Below are 16,697 nucleotides of genomic sequence, written 5' to 3' on the forward strand. Positions count from 1 at the left end.
ACTCTTCATTACCTCTAATTATAATTATATTACCCACTAACCTAACCTGCTTTCCTTTTAGAGAAATCATCACTTTGAGCCCCTCAAATACCGGTAAATACTGATTTTGGTCCTTATTATTTTGGTTAAAGCATATTTAATTTTCAATTAATTGATTGCACTTTTGATCCCTTAAGTGTTAAATCATTCTGATTATGGATATGTTATAATTACTTTTTATATTGTTAGTCCATATCTATAATATAGTTTTATAAAGGGACCAAAAATACACATTTTATCTAATTACTTCTTTCGTCACAAATTAACAGTCACTTTAGCTTAAAAAAATTGTTACAAAATCATTGTTATTTTAGGAATCCAGGACTAAGCTGTCAATTGTTTCCATAAAACATTTAATAAATAGGAACAACTTAGTGCAAACTATACCTTGCATTTATTGTTTTCTTAGCGGACGTGAAAAGAGCTAAAACGACAGCTAAAATATCATACATAGAGTAAAGTTTAGATGTGCTTAGCCAATTATTACCAGGACTGAAATCAGAGTTATTCAATAAACAAGGGATCAAAAGTGCAATTATCCCTTTCTTTTATTATTTTGTAAATAATAATATCTTATGTTTGACTGACTAGCCAATTATTCATTAAAATAATAATTATAATAATTAAAATAATATATATCCCCAACAGACAGGAAGCTGCATTTGCAGAACACTGCAAGTCTGGTACAATAATTTCCAGTAGTAGTATTAATTTGAAAGCGATTCTTGATAATAAATCACTTTCATTAGTAGACTCAGTTTCAAAATCATTTGAGCCAAACTCAACTTTTTTTCTTTTTTCATGCTTCTTTTTTACTGTATTGCAAAGCACTACCAAACACTGATAATAACCCCACACATTTTGCTTGTCAAGATTTCAATGTTTCTTTGAAAATTTTACTTCAAAGGAAGGTTTCCTTTTGGCATATGTTTTAATTAAGGAAGGTCCATTTTTTCCTATTTCTAAAAAGGGTGTCCTTTTTTCTTTGTATTTGTGTATATCAATCTAAATTTTAGAAATTTGGATTCTTGGGTATGATTTGATTTGAAATGGCTTCATTTTCTAAATGGGATTTGGGTATTTTAGGAGTATAAGAAATCTGGGGTTTTCATTGTTTGTGTGTAGTGTTGTTGGTGGCTTATTTCCACTTCTGGGATCTCGTTTCAAATAGGTAAATATTGAATATTTATACATTTTTATGTGTTTTTGTGAGCTTGAACTCTTGATTTAGCATTGAAAGATTGAATCTTTTGTACATTTTATATGTTTCTGTGAGTTTGAACACATGATTTAGCATTGAAAGATTGAGTCTTTTGTACATTTTTTGTGTTTCCTGTGAGCTTGAACACTTGATTTAGCATTGAAAGATTGAGTCTTTTGTACATGTTATGTGTAGACTTGATTTAGCGGTGAAATATTGAATCTTTTGTACATTTTTTTGTGTTTATGTGAGATTGAACACTTGATTTAGGATTGAAAGATTGAATCTTTTGTACATTTTATGTGTTTCTGTGAGATTGAACACTTGATTTAGCATTGAAAGATTGAATCTTTTGTACATGCTATGTGTTTATGTGAGCTTGGAGACTTAATTTAGCATTGAAAATTGAATCTTTTCTACATTTTTGTGTGTATATGTGAGATTCAACACTTATTTAGGATTGAAAGATTGAATCTTTTGTACATTTTATGTGTTTTTGTGAGATTGAACACTTGATGTAGCATTGAAAGATTGAATGTTTTGTACATTTTTTGTGTTTCTGTGAGCTTGAACACTTGATTTAGCATTGAAAGATTGAATCTGTTGTACATTTTGTGTCTTTCTGTGAGCTTGAACACTTGATTTAGCATTGAAAGATTGAATCTTTTGTACATTTAATGTGTTTCTGTGAGCTTGAACTCTTGATTTGGATTGAAAGATTGAATCTTTTGTACATTTTGTGTCTTTCTGTAAGCTTGAACACTTGATTTAGCATTGAAAGATTGAATCTTTTTTATATTTTGTGTGTCTCTGTGATCTTGAACAGCTGATTTCGCATTGAAAGACTGAATCTTTTTTATATTTTGTGTGTTTCCTGTGAGTTTGAACACTTGATTTAGTATTGAAAGATTGAAGCTTTTGTACATTTTGTGTATTTCTGTGAGCTTGAACACTTATTTAGCATTGAAAGATTGAATATTTTGTACGTTTTGTGTGTTTATGTCAGTTTGAACCCTTATTTAGCATTGAAAGATTGAATATTTTGTATGTTTTGTGTGTTTCTGTGAGTTTGAACACTTGAAAGATTGAATCTTTTGTACATTTAATGTGTTTCTGTGAGCTTGAAAACTTGCTTTAGCATTGAAAGATTGAATCTTTTGTACGTTTTGTGTGTTTCTGTGAGTTTGAACACTTATTTAGCATTGAAAGATTGAATATTTTGTACGTTTTGTGTGTTTCTGTGAGTTTGAACACTTGATTTAGCATTGACAGATTGAATCTTTTGTACATTTAATGGGTTTCTGTGAGCTTGAAAACTTGCTTTAGCATTGAAAGATTGAATCTTTGCGTTTGATACCTTCTATATTAAAGAACTAGTTATATTGTTTGCCTGCATTTAGTCTATTGGATTTTTAATTATAATAATTCTTACATACCCTTTGTGGTATATTCATGGTAGTCTAAATATAGGTAAAGATTGAAACTTTGAACATTTTTTGTTTTTTATCATTGAAAGATTGGATCTTTGTACATTTTATGTGTTTCTTTGAGCTTGAACACTTGATTTAGCATTGAAAGTTTGCATCTTTGCCTTTGATTCCTTCTATTTTAAAAAACTATATAATTTGCCTGCATTTTGTCTATTGGCTTTTCAATGATAATAATCCTTACATACCCTTTGTGGAATATTGATGGTAGTGTAAAGAGGATCTTTCTTTTTCTTTTTCGCATGTAAAGATAATCTAACTATGATGAATTCTCTAATACTGGAATAGATACAGAGGATACACGTAAGATTCAACTAATTTGGGATTGAGACATAGTTGATAGTTGATTAATTAATCTCTTTTTCCCTCCTCTCATTTACTTTATACGAGTTTGATGGTTATTGGATAATTAGAAGGGTTAGGTTGAAAATCTTTTTTACCTTTTCCTCTGCAAGTGTGTGAAAAATTGAGTGATCTCCTGCTTTACTGCCTTTAATGATATTCTAGAAATACATTAGGCGAATAAATTTGTAAACGAAAAATATTATAATGTATTATGTAAAATACATGAAAGTCAATACAAACTAGTTGTGAGTAAGGACTGGTTGTTGTTGTTGTTGTTACACTTTAAATAGGTCCAGGTATAAGTTTGGTTGTTGGTGTAGGAATAAGTATGATATTTATAGAACCTCTAGTTTTGGAAAACCCAATTTTCCTTAAAAGAAATACTTTCTAGTATTAGAATAAATGAATAGAGCAGAATTAATATAGAGGATTCATATAGTAAATCCCAACTATGCATGATATTGAGGCATTGTTGATTGGTTCGTTGATATATAAAATACATGATTGCTAGATCATTTTGGAGCTGTTTGTTTGTATGTTTTTCTTATCTTTTCTGATTTTCCTATCTTCTATTTTGCAGGTTTCATTAATAATGGCATCTGACCTTAATTTCCAACTGTCTAAGAAAACCCATATATTTCATCTCAAGGTGTGGGTTTTATTAGCCATCTTTGTTGGACTTTTCATTGTGGTAATTCTTTTGCTGCTGCCATTTTGTTTTTCTCGTAAAAAATCGAGAAAGTCTCACGATAATACACTACCTATCATAAGCAAAATTCCTTCTGTGTGCAAAGAAATAAGAGTTGATCAAAATTCGGCAAGCAACTATGGGAGCCAGTATAAAAATCCCCTTGCATTTCAGGACACGTACTGTGAGAAAGATTCGGATAAGCTTTTGTCGCATTCAAATATTGACAAGATGAAAGATTTCGACATTAACAGTCAATCAGACTCATTTACTTATTTAGACAAAGACGGAACATTTGATTCGGGGGAAAAGAGAGTCGCCGGAACAAATGTCCCGTCCCCTCTCTCTGGTCTGCCTGAGTTTTCTCACCTTGGGTGGGGCCATTGGTTTACTCTGAGGGACCTTGAAACTGCAACAAACAAGTTTTCTAAGGATAATATCATCGGAGAGGGTGGTTATGGCATTGTTTATCGGGGACGGCTGATCAACAGAACTGAAGTTGCTGTTAAAAAACTATTTAATAATTTGTAAGTTTCGATAGGCTTATCTTATTCCTTCATTAGTTAGTGGCCTCACTTGCATATGTATGTATGTATGTATGTATATGTGTATATATATATATACACACACACACACACACACACACACACATATATATTACATATATATATATACATATATATATATACATATATAAGGGCAAGTTACACATTTGGCGAGTTTGCCAAAGACAATTTCATTCGCTAGCCAAATATACAAAAAAAATACACTATTTTGTACCAAACTGTAAATATTATGTCTATTATACATTAATATACATTTGCTGGCTATTACTTTGGTGGGCGGCTATTTATGTCAGTTTCTATATATATTTTATCTGACATATGGGGTCTTCCGTATATAGAGGACAAGCAGAAAAAGAATTTCAAGTGGAAGTTGAGGCCATTGGTCATGTCCGACATAAGAATTTGGTTAGACTTTTGGGCTACTGTATTGAAGGAACCCACAGGTACACATTTTTTGATCTCTTTTGTTTCTCTTCATTACATCATATAGGCAGCAATAACTTACTCCCTCCGTCCCCATTTATGTGACACACTTTTCCTTTTAGTCAGTCCCAAAAAGAATGACACATTTCTATATTTAGTAACAAACTAACTTTAAACTCATTTTACCCTACGTGAGATGATTTATAGTTCACACAAATATCTATGGCTTATTTTAGACCACAAGTTTCAAAAGTCTTTCTTTATTTCTTTAACTCCATACCCAGTCAAACACCTTCACATAAATTGGGAAGGAGGGAGTACTATTTAGCGGTGTAACTACACTTTTTGGTTGAAACATGAGATTCACTCATCTCCTAGTTTAGGAAATAAAAATGGGATCAGTTTTTCATGTGATATTATGGAAAAGGAAAACCGATATTCCGCCATCCTCTCTCGCTGCTGATGTCGGGTTACAATATTCTTTTGTTTTGGAAAATATGCCAGATTTGGCATTTGCTAGTTAGGTGTACCTTCTTTAGTACAAACTGAAAGGAGAAAGGCTTCTGGTACACTTCTCTTCACGTTACTAAGAATAAGTGGAGATAATTTTTCAGTATTATCAGTTGGATCATAAATAAAATAAAAAAGTAAAATAAATAAAGAATCTGCTTTCTGCAGCTTCAAAACTTACTTCAGACGCCACTTTGTATACTGATCCTTGTTATATTTAGGTTACTGGTTTATGAGTGTGTAAACAATGGAAATTTAGAGCAATGGCTACATGGAGCTATGCAACAGCACGGGTACCTTACATGGGAAGCCCGGATGAAGATTCTCCTTGGAACTGCTAAAGCGTGAGTTTTCTCCTATTTTCAACTTTTCATTTACTTGTCTCATACCTTTTTTTCTGTTCTCTTATATATGCTTTTTATACTTGTAGTCTTGCATATTTACACGAGGCAATTGAGCCCAAAGTGGTGCATCGTGATATCAAGTCAAGCAACATATTGATAGATGATGACTTTAATGCAAAAATTTCTGATTTTGGCCTGGCCAAGTTGCTCGGTGCAGGGAAAAGTCACATTACGACCAGAGTTATGGGCACCTTCGGGTAAGTACATTTATAGAGCTATCTTGGATGAGCTATCTCCTTTTTACACCCTGTGTTCTGTCTACAGAAAGGTAACAATGGTTAGTCTAATACTCCCTCTGGGTCGAGCTCGTTAGCACAGGGGCTTGCCTAGTGCGGGTTATCTCTCCTTTGTGGTTTGCGGGCTATTGCACAGGAGAGGGGTTTATCCTGTGCGCACCCGAAGGGTAGCGGCTGCAGGTTTCCCATTTTACCCTTAATGAGAATATTTATAGCCACACAAATGTTTATGGTTTGTCTTAGACCACAAGTTTCAAAAGTCTTTTCATATTTAAATTCCGTGCACAGTCAAACACCAACACATAAATTGGGACCGAGGCAGTACCCTTTTTAGTCATCACTGTACTCATCTCTTTTGTTTGGCCCATTTCCTCATAACAGATACGTCGCTCCCGAGTATGCAAATAGTGGTCTCCTGAATGAAAAGAGCGATGTGTACAGCTATGGCGTTGTGCTTCTGGAAGCCATCACTGGAAGAGATCCTGTAGATTATGGTCGCCCTGCTCCCGAGGTATGCTCTCCGAACATTATTATTAGTAAAAGAGTATTTAAAGCTTTTTTTTTTTTTTTTTTTGAGGTAATAAAAGAGTATTTAAAGCTAGCTTATAGCTTGTTGTTTTTGAACCACAATGAACCTGTAGATCTTTACTCACGAGATTCTCATATTTAGTGGTGATGCATTCTACTTGCACATTTTACATTAGGCTATGTTCTATTTATTATGCTTATTATCTTTCCAAAAATATGTTTCTCTCAAACTGCTTAAGCATTTTTTACTATGTTGAGCTGGATAGTAACAAGAAAATGGAAGTCTAATGACAACCTAGGATTTGCATTAAATTTTAGTTTGAGTAGGTTCAGCGAAGGCGTAAACTTTATCTTGGTTGGGTTGGTTTGATAAAGGAAAAAATAGAGGAACAGTTAATGGCAGTCAAAATGATTCAGTGGATGTGTGCAGCAAGGTCATAGGTGTTTGGTTTCCCAGAGGTAGCAAAATGTACCACAAAATGTCATTTTTTTTCAGTTAGCATTACACATAAATCTCAAGTATCTTTAAAAAGTTATTTTCTGTTTACTTCTCTCTTTACATTTTTGCCAGAGAAAGAGTCCGTTTTATGAAAGTGATGTTCGGGCCATCTTGCAATCGTTGCAGAGCTAAGTTCAATAGAATTCCTTTTGTCGGAGACTTATACTGTGTGAAGAAGATAAAAACAATTTTTTTTAAGTTCTTGAACCCCCCTAACATAAGGCAAGTTTTAAATGTAGAGGGGTTCAAAACTTTAGGTCACAAGTTTGAATCCTAGGTGTGGCATTCTTATACTTTTTTGGGTCCCCCTTGTTAGCATTCTTGATTTTGCCACTGCTTGCTGCACCTCGACTATTCCACCGGTACCTGCTAGCTGTACCTTCCTCCAGCACAGGTACCAGGTGCCTGCCAATGCTTAGGTAGATGAGAAGAGATCACCTAGTTTTTCATCTATGGTGGGCCGTGGTCTTCACCAACTTCGTCGACCACTAGGCCATCCTTGGATGCAAGAGATTTCAATTTTGTTAAAGTTCATTATTGATAACGATGCTTTCTTTGAACACATCTTGTTTTTCCACATTGTATTTGCCTTGCTGATATGCCATTTGTTTGGTGTACAGGTGAATCTTGTCGATTGGCTCAAGGTGATGGTTGGCAGCAAACGCTCTGAAGAAGTGGTTGATCCAACAATCGAGACAAGGCCTTCCACAACTGCCCTTAAACGAGCTTTGTTAACGACTTTAAGATGTCTTGATCCGGATTCTGATAAGAGGCCAACAATGAGTCAAGTCGTTCGAATGCTCGAATCAGAGGAATATCCGATACCACGAGAGGTGATATACTAACCGAAGATTTTCTTAGAAGATTTGGTTGGAAAGTTATGTATAATCAGCCAGATCTTAATCTCTTAACTTGTTGGTCTTATAGGGCCGTAGACGGAGAAGGAATCAGGCAGGCGCTGAAGAAACAGAATCTCATAATCGGAAGTCTAACACAGATAGCAGCGAGAAACCAATTTTGAGGACGAAAACTAGAAGTGATCGATGAACAAATGCATAAGATTGAGCTACAAAAGCACAGGGCCAATCCCATCTTTTATGAATCTGAACACAGAAAGGAGCCATACATATATAATTTTTTCCATTTGGTACATCTTTTCATACTAGTAGATGTTTGAGAGAATCATTTTTGTGTGCATGAAAGTCAGAGTCACCGAGTTAGTATATATAAATTCCTCATTTTTGACTCTGCTCTTTACAGACATGGGTATGTATAATAGCTAGTTGACATGCCCTTTTATAGCAAACAGGGATGTAAAGGGTTTCATTTTGTGATTGTCTATGAACAAAACCATTAGTTTTTCTTCTATTTTCTTGGGCTGTAATAGCTTCAGCACTTGATGTGAATGTTCAAGAATTGTTGCAAAAGAAGCAAATTCTAATGGAAAATGTGGGATGGCAATGAAACTTTACTTCTAGGATAACCGAGCAACTCGTGAGGACTAGTGGTGCACAGTTCAAAACTCAAAGGATAATGCTTCTGTCCTTTTACCCTTCTCAACTTGAACGCTAGGCTTAATGGTTGCAAATGAAGCAATGCTTATGGAAAATGTGGGATGGCAATGAAACTTTCCTTTTTATAATAACTGACAAATTCAGGAAGACTAGTGGGGCACAATTCGAAACTCGGTGGATAATGTATTTGTCCTTCTACTTAGTGGATGATGTTTGCGGCATGGTTTAAAAGGGTGTAGAGCGCCTAATCTACACATCACACGCTGCACTCTTCCCACTAGATGAAAACCCCTGGGCTGATGCCAATGAAACTTGTGCTATTTCATAAATTTTGTAATATTTCTTGTTGCCAATGGCAAGATGTTCCTGCCAACTTGGTGGCCTCTTCATACCAAACACTATTGCAAGTTGCGTGATAAGTATTCTCTCAGTAAAATAGATAGTAATCGTCTTTCTCAAGAAAATGAAATGCAAAAAGAAGGCACCCATAAGGACAAACTATAGTACATAAGAAATTAATGCTGAAACATAACTGTGACTTAATGCAATATGAACCTTGGTGGAACTTCAAAATCTCAATACAATCCATGAAAATGAATATGCATAGGCCATTTTCATTACAACGAATATACAATATTTCTTTGGATTCAGTCCCACCAGTATCACAATCATCTTGACTCATACGAAAGAAATCAATCGCAATTTTTCTCATTACAGGGACGTAAAGGCTGGGGAACGGAGAAAATTCACAAGCTTGATGTTTAACTTGGTACAGGCCGAGGCAACAGAGGCTGAAGAGCCTTTACTACAATGCTCATGTTTGGCCGGAAATCAGCTTCATATTGCACACACAAGGCAGCAACTGCAGCCATCTGTTTCAGCAACACAGATGCAAGAAATAGAGATGAAGCAGAAAAAATCGAATATAATGAAACATTTCATATTTCCACTGATTCAGATGCTCAGTTTTGGTTATTAACTGAGAGAAAATGACACAATGATCCCTTTTGTTTGAGGGTAGGTTCAAAATAGTCCCTTAAATATGCACTAAATAGTTTTGGTCCTTAAAATTTGCCAAAAGTTAATACATTAGTCTCCGTCAAATATTTACTGAACTCTGGCTGTTAGATTTCATGGGAACTATGAAGAAAAGAAATTTGCGGGTATTCACATTTAGAGGTACATTTTTTTGTAGTTTCTGCTATTTTTAATTTTTTTCTAAAGTCTGGTGCAACTTTTTGAAGTTTAATTTCTGTTATCTTGATTTTATAGCTTTTTACTGCGAGGTGTAGTTTTTGTATTGCATATTTTAGGATTTGATGGGGGACTTTCTTAGTGTTTATAGTTAAATCTTTTATTTCTGTCAAATCTAATGGACAAAGTTCGATAAATCTTTGATGGAGACTAAAAGTGTTAACTTGTGGCAAACTAAAAGACCAAAACTGTCAGTGCATACTTAAAAGGACTATTTTGAACCTACCCAGAAGAGACAGGAATCGAATTTCATTAGGCACGAAATTTCATTATTTCGAGTGCACATACCTTTGCGACTGCCTTAGGAGGGTAATCTGTATTTAGTCTAGCATCAACACACTGCTTCACTTTATCTTCACTAAGTCTTGGTGTTGCCTGTTTACAACAGTGTATAACATAAATTACAAATCAAAAGAACCGTCCAATTTTAAAAAAATGTGTATTATATAAAGCATATGAGAATTTAGAAAGGCTATACCCAAGTTACAAGACTCTGTTGCCCACGTGGCAATGTATGATCAACAGGTTTACGACCGGTAAGTAGTTCCAAGAGCACAACGCCAAAGCTGTAAACATCACTCTTTGAACTCAACTGACCAGTCATTGCATATCTGCAACTCAAAAAAAGTGACAGTGCGGTAAGTCATCAGCAAAAGTGAATTATACTCGGGTCTGACTTCTAAAATATGAGCTAAAAGCCGAACATTTCTTTCAGTTGAATACTAGCTTAGTGAGAAAATGACAAAAAAGGTCCCTTATGTTTGAGGGTAGGTTCAAAGTAGTCCGTTAAGTATGCATTGAACAGTTTTGGTCCTTTACATGTGCCAAAAATTAACACTTTAGTCTCCGCCAAATATTTACCAAACTCTATCGGTTAGATTTGACGAAAACAGTGGGAAAACAAAAGATTTAACCATAAACACCAAGAAACTTCCATCAAATCCTAAGATATGCGACACAAAAAATTGCAGACACTAAAAAGATATAAAAAATAGCGAAAATTATACTTCAAAAAGTTGCACCAGACTCTAGAAATAAATCAAAATAGCAAAAACTGCAAAAATTGTGCCTCTAAATGTGAGTTTCTGCTAATTTACTTTTTTCTCTGTCAAATCTATCAGACAGTGTCCGGTAAATATTTGACTAAGACTAAAAGTGTTAACTTTTGGCAAACTTAAAGGACCAAAACTGTTCAGTGCATAATATTTAAGGGACTATTTCGAACTTAACCCTCAAACATAAGGATAATTTTTGTCATTTTCTCTTAAGATTAGTCACGGGGTAGAGCTACTTATGTTAACCAAGCATATTGCTTATTTGTATTTTATATATTCAGAAAGGGACTCACTCTGGTGCATGATAACCAAAGGTCCCAAGAACACGTGTGGAATGAAGACGTGCTGCCATATCAGGGGCTTGATTTGACAAATCAAAGTCCGCTATCTTAGCAACGTCATCATCAAAGAGTAAAATGTTGCTAGACTTAATATCACGATGAATTATATGAGGCTGCGCTTTTTCATGCAAGTACTCCAGTCCTTTTGCAGCCCCAACTGCAATTTTAACTCGTTGAGCCCATGACAATACTGGACCTGGCTGCGCACCTTTCACACCTTTTCTTCCTGCAACCACAAACTGAATTAATTATGCATTTTGTAGCAAATAACAAAAACATGTTACAGAAAAGCTGAAGAGAGCAGCCAAAAATATAATTCCCAGTCCAAGCACTCTTGACATTATCTTTGTCCATCCTCATAATAGGCACCCATAACGGTGTTTTAGCAGTAGCCACGATACATATAGGCACATATTTTATAGCCTGTTTGGCGAAGCGTCCAAATCTGCTTACTTTGGAAAGTGCTTTTCAGAAAAGTACTTTTGGATGGTGTTTGGTAATTCAATTTGAAAAGCACTTTTACCAATATTATAGCAGTAATTTGTGCTTGGTTAAGGTTCCAAAAGTGCTTCAGGGGAAAAGCCACTTTTTTTAGCTTCTGAAAAACAACTTTTGCTACTACTTAAAATCACTTATTTTTTCCTCTAAAAGCTTGGTCAATCCAGTTTCTAAAATTAGCACTTTTTGGAAGGGAAAAAAAAAAGCACTTTTGACTCCCTAGAGGCTTGGCCAAACAGGCTATTACTTGCTAAGACTACCGCCATCAAGAATTGTTGAGAAAGGGTTGTAAAAGAACCATGATTGGCCATGCACAGAAAATAAAGACTAACAGAAAGTTCCAATTATCTTCTGTCAGATTGGCCATACATACATAAGAAAAAATAAACAGATGAAAATTGACAATCCACATTTAATGATACCAGAAAATAGTCGAAATACAGATGAAATGAACAAAGACCTATGTAAAATCATGGCGCATACACTTCACAGAATGTTTAACAGACATACAACATGCTGTTAAGAATTGACTAAAACTCTCTTTGCATAACTGCAACGTCATTGGCTAGAAATGCAATCAGGATTCAAAAGCCCCTTATCGGTTTTTTTTGTGCATTAATACATACCTTGTGGTGCAATATTCTAACTTTAGGTACCTTGTACACTTCTATCCTAATTTAGCATATACTTTCCGTTCTGTGAGGTCCCGAAATGTTAACACAGACCTACAAGTCATAGCATTCTATACAACTTTTGGACTTTGATCAATCCGATTTACTAGTTGAATTCTAAGGCATTACACGTACTTTTCCACTTAAACCAACTTTCAACTTCTTCAAAATACCTTTTTTATATTACTATCAAAAGAATATGCAATCTAACTAATTTCTTCATTTTGAGTGTTTATTCAAACCATGTTGAATGGGACTTGAGATGGAATATATATTAGAGAGAATTATATACAACAAAAGCCAAAAGAAGAACTAAAATTGATGGGTTCTTAATAAGCAAGGTCCTACGAAGATATCTAGGTGCAAACTTACTCTTAGTTATGGCATTTTTCATGTCAGAGAATGCATTAGAAAGGAACTTCAGAATTTGGGATGAAGCATATGTTGATCACTAGTTAAGGGGCTGTTTACCGCATGGTGCATTAATGAAGTGCTTAAAGTGGAATCTGAAATGTACTTTCACATAGTTTGATTGAATAACATAAATTTCCAAACAGAGGCTATGGAGACAATTTCTTCTGAATAAAACAAAATCTACGGAGACGAGTTCTTGAGATTTGCTAAATATTTGATTCATTTCAGCTTAGGAACCAAATGCACAAAGAATTATGATTAAGACTTGTAGCATGTTTGGCCGAACTTCTGGGAAGCCCAAATTGTTTTTTTTTTTTCAATCAAAAAGTGCTTATTCTAGAAAGTTGAGGTGTTTGGCCAAGCTTTTAGGGAAAAAATAAGTACTTTTAACTAGTAGCGGAAGCAGTTTTTCAGAAGCTAAAAAAAGTAATTTTTCCCTAGAAGCACGCCAAGCACAAAGTACTGCTCCAATATCGGCAGAAGTGTTTTTCAAATTGCTTAGTAAAACACAAAATGCTACTCTCCAAAGTTTATTTTTTCTAAAAGCGCTTTTCAAAAGCAGATTTTGGAAGCTTGGCCAAACAGGCTATTGGTTCTCGAAAGTATTATAGCATAGTTACTTACCATGAAGAATGTCATGAAGAGATCCATTTGGGGCATATTCATAGGCTAGCACACGAAGACCCCCATCCACGCAATAACCAAGTAATTCAACCACATTTTCATCTTTTAGTCTTGAAACCATTGAGACCTGCGATTGCATACATCATATCCAGGCAAGGTTACTAAAGGTTATGTGCAATAGCATAACATAGTCAAATGAAAGATAACAAGGCGGAGCTAACCTGAGCTAAAAATTCTCGATCAGGCTGCTTACTCGAGTCCAATTTTTTAATGGCGGCAGCACGTCCATTTTTCAGGACACCATGATATACCCTTCCATATGATCCCTCACCTATCAAAGCTTTCGAACCAAAATTATCGGTGATGTCCTTTAACTCATCAACAGCGATGGAAGGAACAGCAATGGGCTGGATGTTCACGGGTGTCTCTTTTTGTTCACTTTCTGTAGCATGCTGACCTCCATTGTTTCCTTTGGGAGATATGGAAATCACAAATTAAGGAATAAACAGAAGTTCAATGAACAGAACCATGACATTAGATGAAGAAAAGAGTCTAAAGTGATAGGTAAAGCCCAAAGCAATCAATGAAAGACTTGAAATTTTGACTTGATCATTTATCAATACTCAAGACTTCAATCGGAATGTGATCACGAAAACATCAAATACAAGCATAATAAATGTTTGAGCTTCCCATTTCAACAACAAAATCCTTTCCCAATGCTCAAGCATTCACAATAACAACTACTACTACTACTATGCCTCTATCACAAACTAGTTTGGTCAGTTATATCAATCCTCTATATTCATTCCGCTCTATTTGGACACATTCGCCAGAAAACGGAAAAAAAAAAATAGATACCCAGTACAAGGAAGAAACTAACCAGCTGAATTGTGTGCCATGAATGGCCCATTATCAGCAGCTCTATGCATATCATCATCCTCACAACAACTAAAGCAGCTCATACTTCTTTCAACAAATTCTGCAAAATACAACAACTCAAACAGTTAATAATCACAGAAAACTCAAATAGGGAACTGAAAAGGAGTGACATTTAGTAAAAGCAAGAAACATTATAATATCCACATATACAAAAAAAAAAAAAAATCTTTTAAACTGGGGTTGCCCTTTTTTCATAAAAATGAAAAATTGGAAGAACCCCAAGATTTATATGAACAAAAAACTGCAGAGAAACAACATAATAACCCAAGATTTCCCAAACAAAAATGAAAAAAGAGTGTCTTCTTAGATTTGTCCCAAAAAGAGTATTACTGTATTTAGTAAGTTGATAATTCAAACGTACGACACAACACTGACAAGTTATAACCACAAGATTTATACACATCTTCAAACATTCTCTATTTCTTAAACTCCGAGCCTAGTAAAACTAAGAAACTTAAATTGGACTGGAGGGAATATAAACATATACAAAAAAACAAATCTTTTAAACTGGGGTTGCTCCATTTTTTCATAAAAATGAAAAATTGGAAGAACCACAAGATTGATATTAACACATAATTGCAGAAAAACAACATAATAACCTAAGATTTCCCAAAAAGGGTAAAAAGGGGCTTCTAAAATTAGAAGTACTTACAAGATTTTGCAATTGATGTAACGTTCTTGAAAGTGTGAGGTTTTTGATCTGTGTGAACTGGGAGAGCTAATAAAAAAAGGGAAGAGAATAATCAAAAACCAAATTAATAAGCAAAGAGAAAAGTAATATTATGGGATTTAATTAAGAGTAATATAGAAGAAAGAAAGAATAGTTATAGTTTGGGTTATTATTAGTTGTTGCGTCTCTGTCATCCACCCTAGACTTAGCTACTACTATTTCTTTACACATGTGCACACTGACACTGTAGAAAATTGAAGATGAAGACACTGAATTTGAGAATTTTCTCTGTGTAAAAAAATTCATCAGTATGTACATATATTTATAGATAATGCTATGTTACAGAAACAAAAGGGAAATGGACAAAACTAATTACACTTGTCCTATTCTAATTTGTCCATTATGTAACAATATTTTATTCTCTCACGTGTTGCTCACATGACCATATTTAAATCTGTTATGATTTTAATCTAAAGGTGGAGAATTAATCTATCAAGTGTGTGTGTTGTATGGCTGAGATGAATCCACCTGGGCAAACATTCTTGTTTCTTGTTTCAGTCAAAGTAAAAGTTGAGTCTTTAACTTCAAAACAACACAGCCGTCCTCTTCATTTCTCTCTCTCTTTTTCTTTGTGTTTTCATGGGGGTTCTGTACTCCAACATCCCCCTCAAGTTGGAGGGGAGAGTCATGACCCCCAACTTGTTCAAATTGCTCTGTGAGAAACCCCAGAAAGGGGCTTAGTAAAGAGATCTACAAGTTGATCTTTAAAGGGAACAAATGAAAGTGTAATCAGACCGGATTGGAACTGTTGGCGCACAAAATGACAGTCCAATTCAACATGTTTGGTGCGCTCTTGGAAGACCGTATTATGAGCTATATGGATGGCAGCTTGGCTATTGGAGTGGAGCGGAATTGGGAGTGAAATTGGAGCAGAAAGATCCTCAAGAAGACGAATTAACCAAGTAAGCTCAGCAGTAACACGACGCATGGACCGATATTCCGCTTCTGCGGAAGACAAAGAGATCGAGATTTTTTTCTTCGATTTCCACGAGATCGGAGCACCTCCAAGGGTAATGAAAAACCCACTAACCGACTTATGAGAATCTTTACACGATGCCCAGTCCGCATCGCAAAAAGCCAGTAAAGAAAAAGATGGATTGGAAGATAGTAAGATGCCTTGACCCGAATCTGAGCTCAGGTATTGTAAAACTCGTAAAGCAGCCGAGAAATGTGACAAACAAGGTCGCTGCATGTATTGACTCAGAGCAAGAACAGCAAAGGACAGATCTGGGCGAGTATTGGTCAAATAATTCAACTTTCCGACCAAGTGACGATAAAGCGTGGGGTTATCCATCCGAGGACTATCATCTGCTCGAAGCTTGGATGAGGGATCCAATGGAGAACCAACCTTAGGCAAATGAGAGACATCGAATTCATGAAGCAGATCTGAGGTAAATTTTCTTTGATTTACAATAAAACCATGCTCTTCTCGTAAAATTTCCATGCCAAGAAAATAGTTAATTTCTCCCAAGTTCTTAACTTTGAACTCTGTATTGAGAAAACATTTAGTATTCTCGAGTTCACTCAAATCATCCCCTGTTAGGAGAATATCGTCTACATAGACTGCTAGGATAGAAATTAGTGTCCCATTTTGCTTAAAAAACAGAGAATAGTCATTTAAGGAAGAGGAATAACCTTTGAAACTTAATGCTCCTGCAAGCCGAGCATACCACTGCCGTGAAGCTTGCTTTAAACCGTATAGATACTTTTTCAGAAGACAGACATGGTTAG

At 35.1% G+C, this 16,697-nt stretch overlaps 2 protein-coding genes across 2 annotated transcripts; one reads left to right on the forward strand and one right to left on the reverse strand.

Annotated features, from left to right (window-relative positions):
• The first annotated feature begins 702 nt into the window (after window positions 1-702).
• On the forward strand, window positions 703-8,294 carry LOC132604466 (probable receptor-like protein kinase At5g18500). Its single transcript, XM_060317982.1, has 8 exons — window positions 703-1,210; window positions 3,653-4,287; window positions 4,665-4,769; window positions 5,481-5,603; window positions 5,690-5,860; window positions 6,281-6,410; window positions 7,547-7,759; window positions 7,854-8,294. The coding sequence occupies exons 2-8, from the start codon at window positions 3,665-3,667 to the stop codon at window positions 7,971-7,973; spliced, it is 1,485 nt and encodes a 494-aa protein (XP_060173965.1). The 5' UTR covers window positions 703-1,210; window positions 3,653-3,664; the 3' UTR covers window positions 7,974-8,294.
• Window positions 8,295-8,930: 636 nt separating this feature from the next.
• On the reverse strand, window positions 8,931-15,178 carry LOC132604469 (pto-interacting protein 1). The gene is made up of 8 exons (XM_060317986.1): window positions 14,889-15,178; window positions 14,178-14,276; window positions 13,519-13,766; window positions 13,298-13,424; window positions 11,043-11,316; window positions 10,173-10,305; window positions 9,983-10,069; window positions 8,931-9,312 (listed from the first exon to the last, which is right to left on the reverse strand). Exons 2-8 carry the CDS (start codon window positions 14,257-14,259, stop codon window positions 9,202-9,204), a joined length of 1,062 nt encoding a protein of 353 aa, XP_060173969.1. The 5' UTR covers window positions 14,260-14,276; window positions 14,889-15,178; the 3' UTR covers window positions 8,931-9,201.
• Between the last annotated feature and the right edge of the window lie 1,519 nt (window positions 15,179-16,697).

This window comes from Lycium barbarum, chromosome 7, assembly GCF_019175385.1.
Source record: "Lycium barbarum isolate Lr01 chromosome 7, ASM1917538v2, whole genome shotgun sequence".
Taxonomy (NCBI): domain Eukaryota; kingdom Viridiplantae; phylum Streptophyta; class Magnoliopsida; order Solanales; family Solanaceae; genus Lycium; species Lycium barbarum.

What these genes read in the sequence shown, in the direction of transcription:
- LOC132604466 (XM_060317982.1), top strand. Translation starts at nt 3,665, where the DNA reads ATGGCATCTGACCTTAATTTCCAACTGTCTAAGAAAACCCATATATTT. An exon ending in TGTATTGAAGGAACCCACAG is followed by an intron (nt 4,770 to 5,480) that starts GTACACATTTTT and finishes TGTTATATTTAG; the next exon opens with GTTACTGGTTTATGAGTGTG. An exon ending in AATATCCGATACCACGAGAG is followed by an intron (nt 7,760 to 7,853) that starts GTGATATACTAA and finishes TTGGTCTTATAG; the next exon opens with GGCCGTAGACGGAGAAGGAA.
- LOC132604469 (XM_060317986.1), bottom strand. Translation starts at nt 14,259, where the DNA reads ATGAGCTGCTTTAGTTGTTGTGAGGATGATGATATGCATAGAGCTGCT. An exon ending in ATCGAGAATTTTTAGCTCAG is followed by an intron (nt 13,425 to 13,518) that starts GTTAGCTCCGCC and finishes ATGCAATCGCAG; the next exon opens with GTCTCAATGGTTTCAAGACT. An exon ending in TCTTCATGACATTCTTCATG is followed by an intron (nt 11,317 to 13,297) that starts GTAAGTAACTAT and finishes TTGTGGTTGCAG; the next exon opens with GAAGAAAAGGTGTGAAAGGT.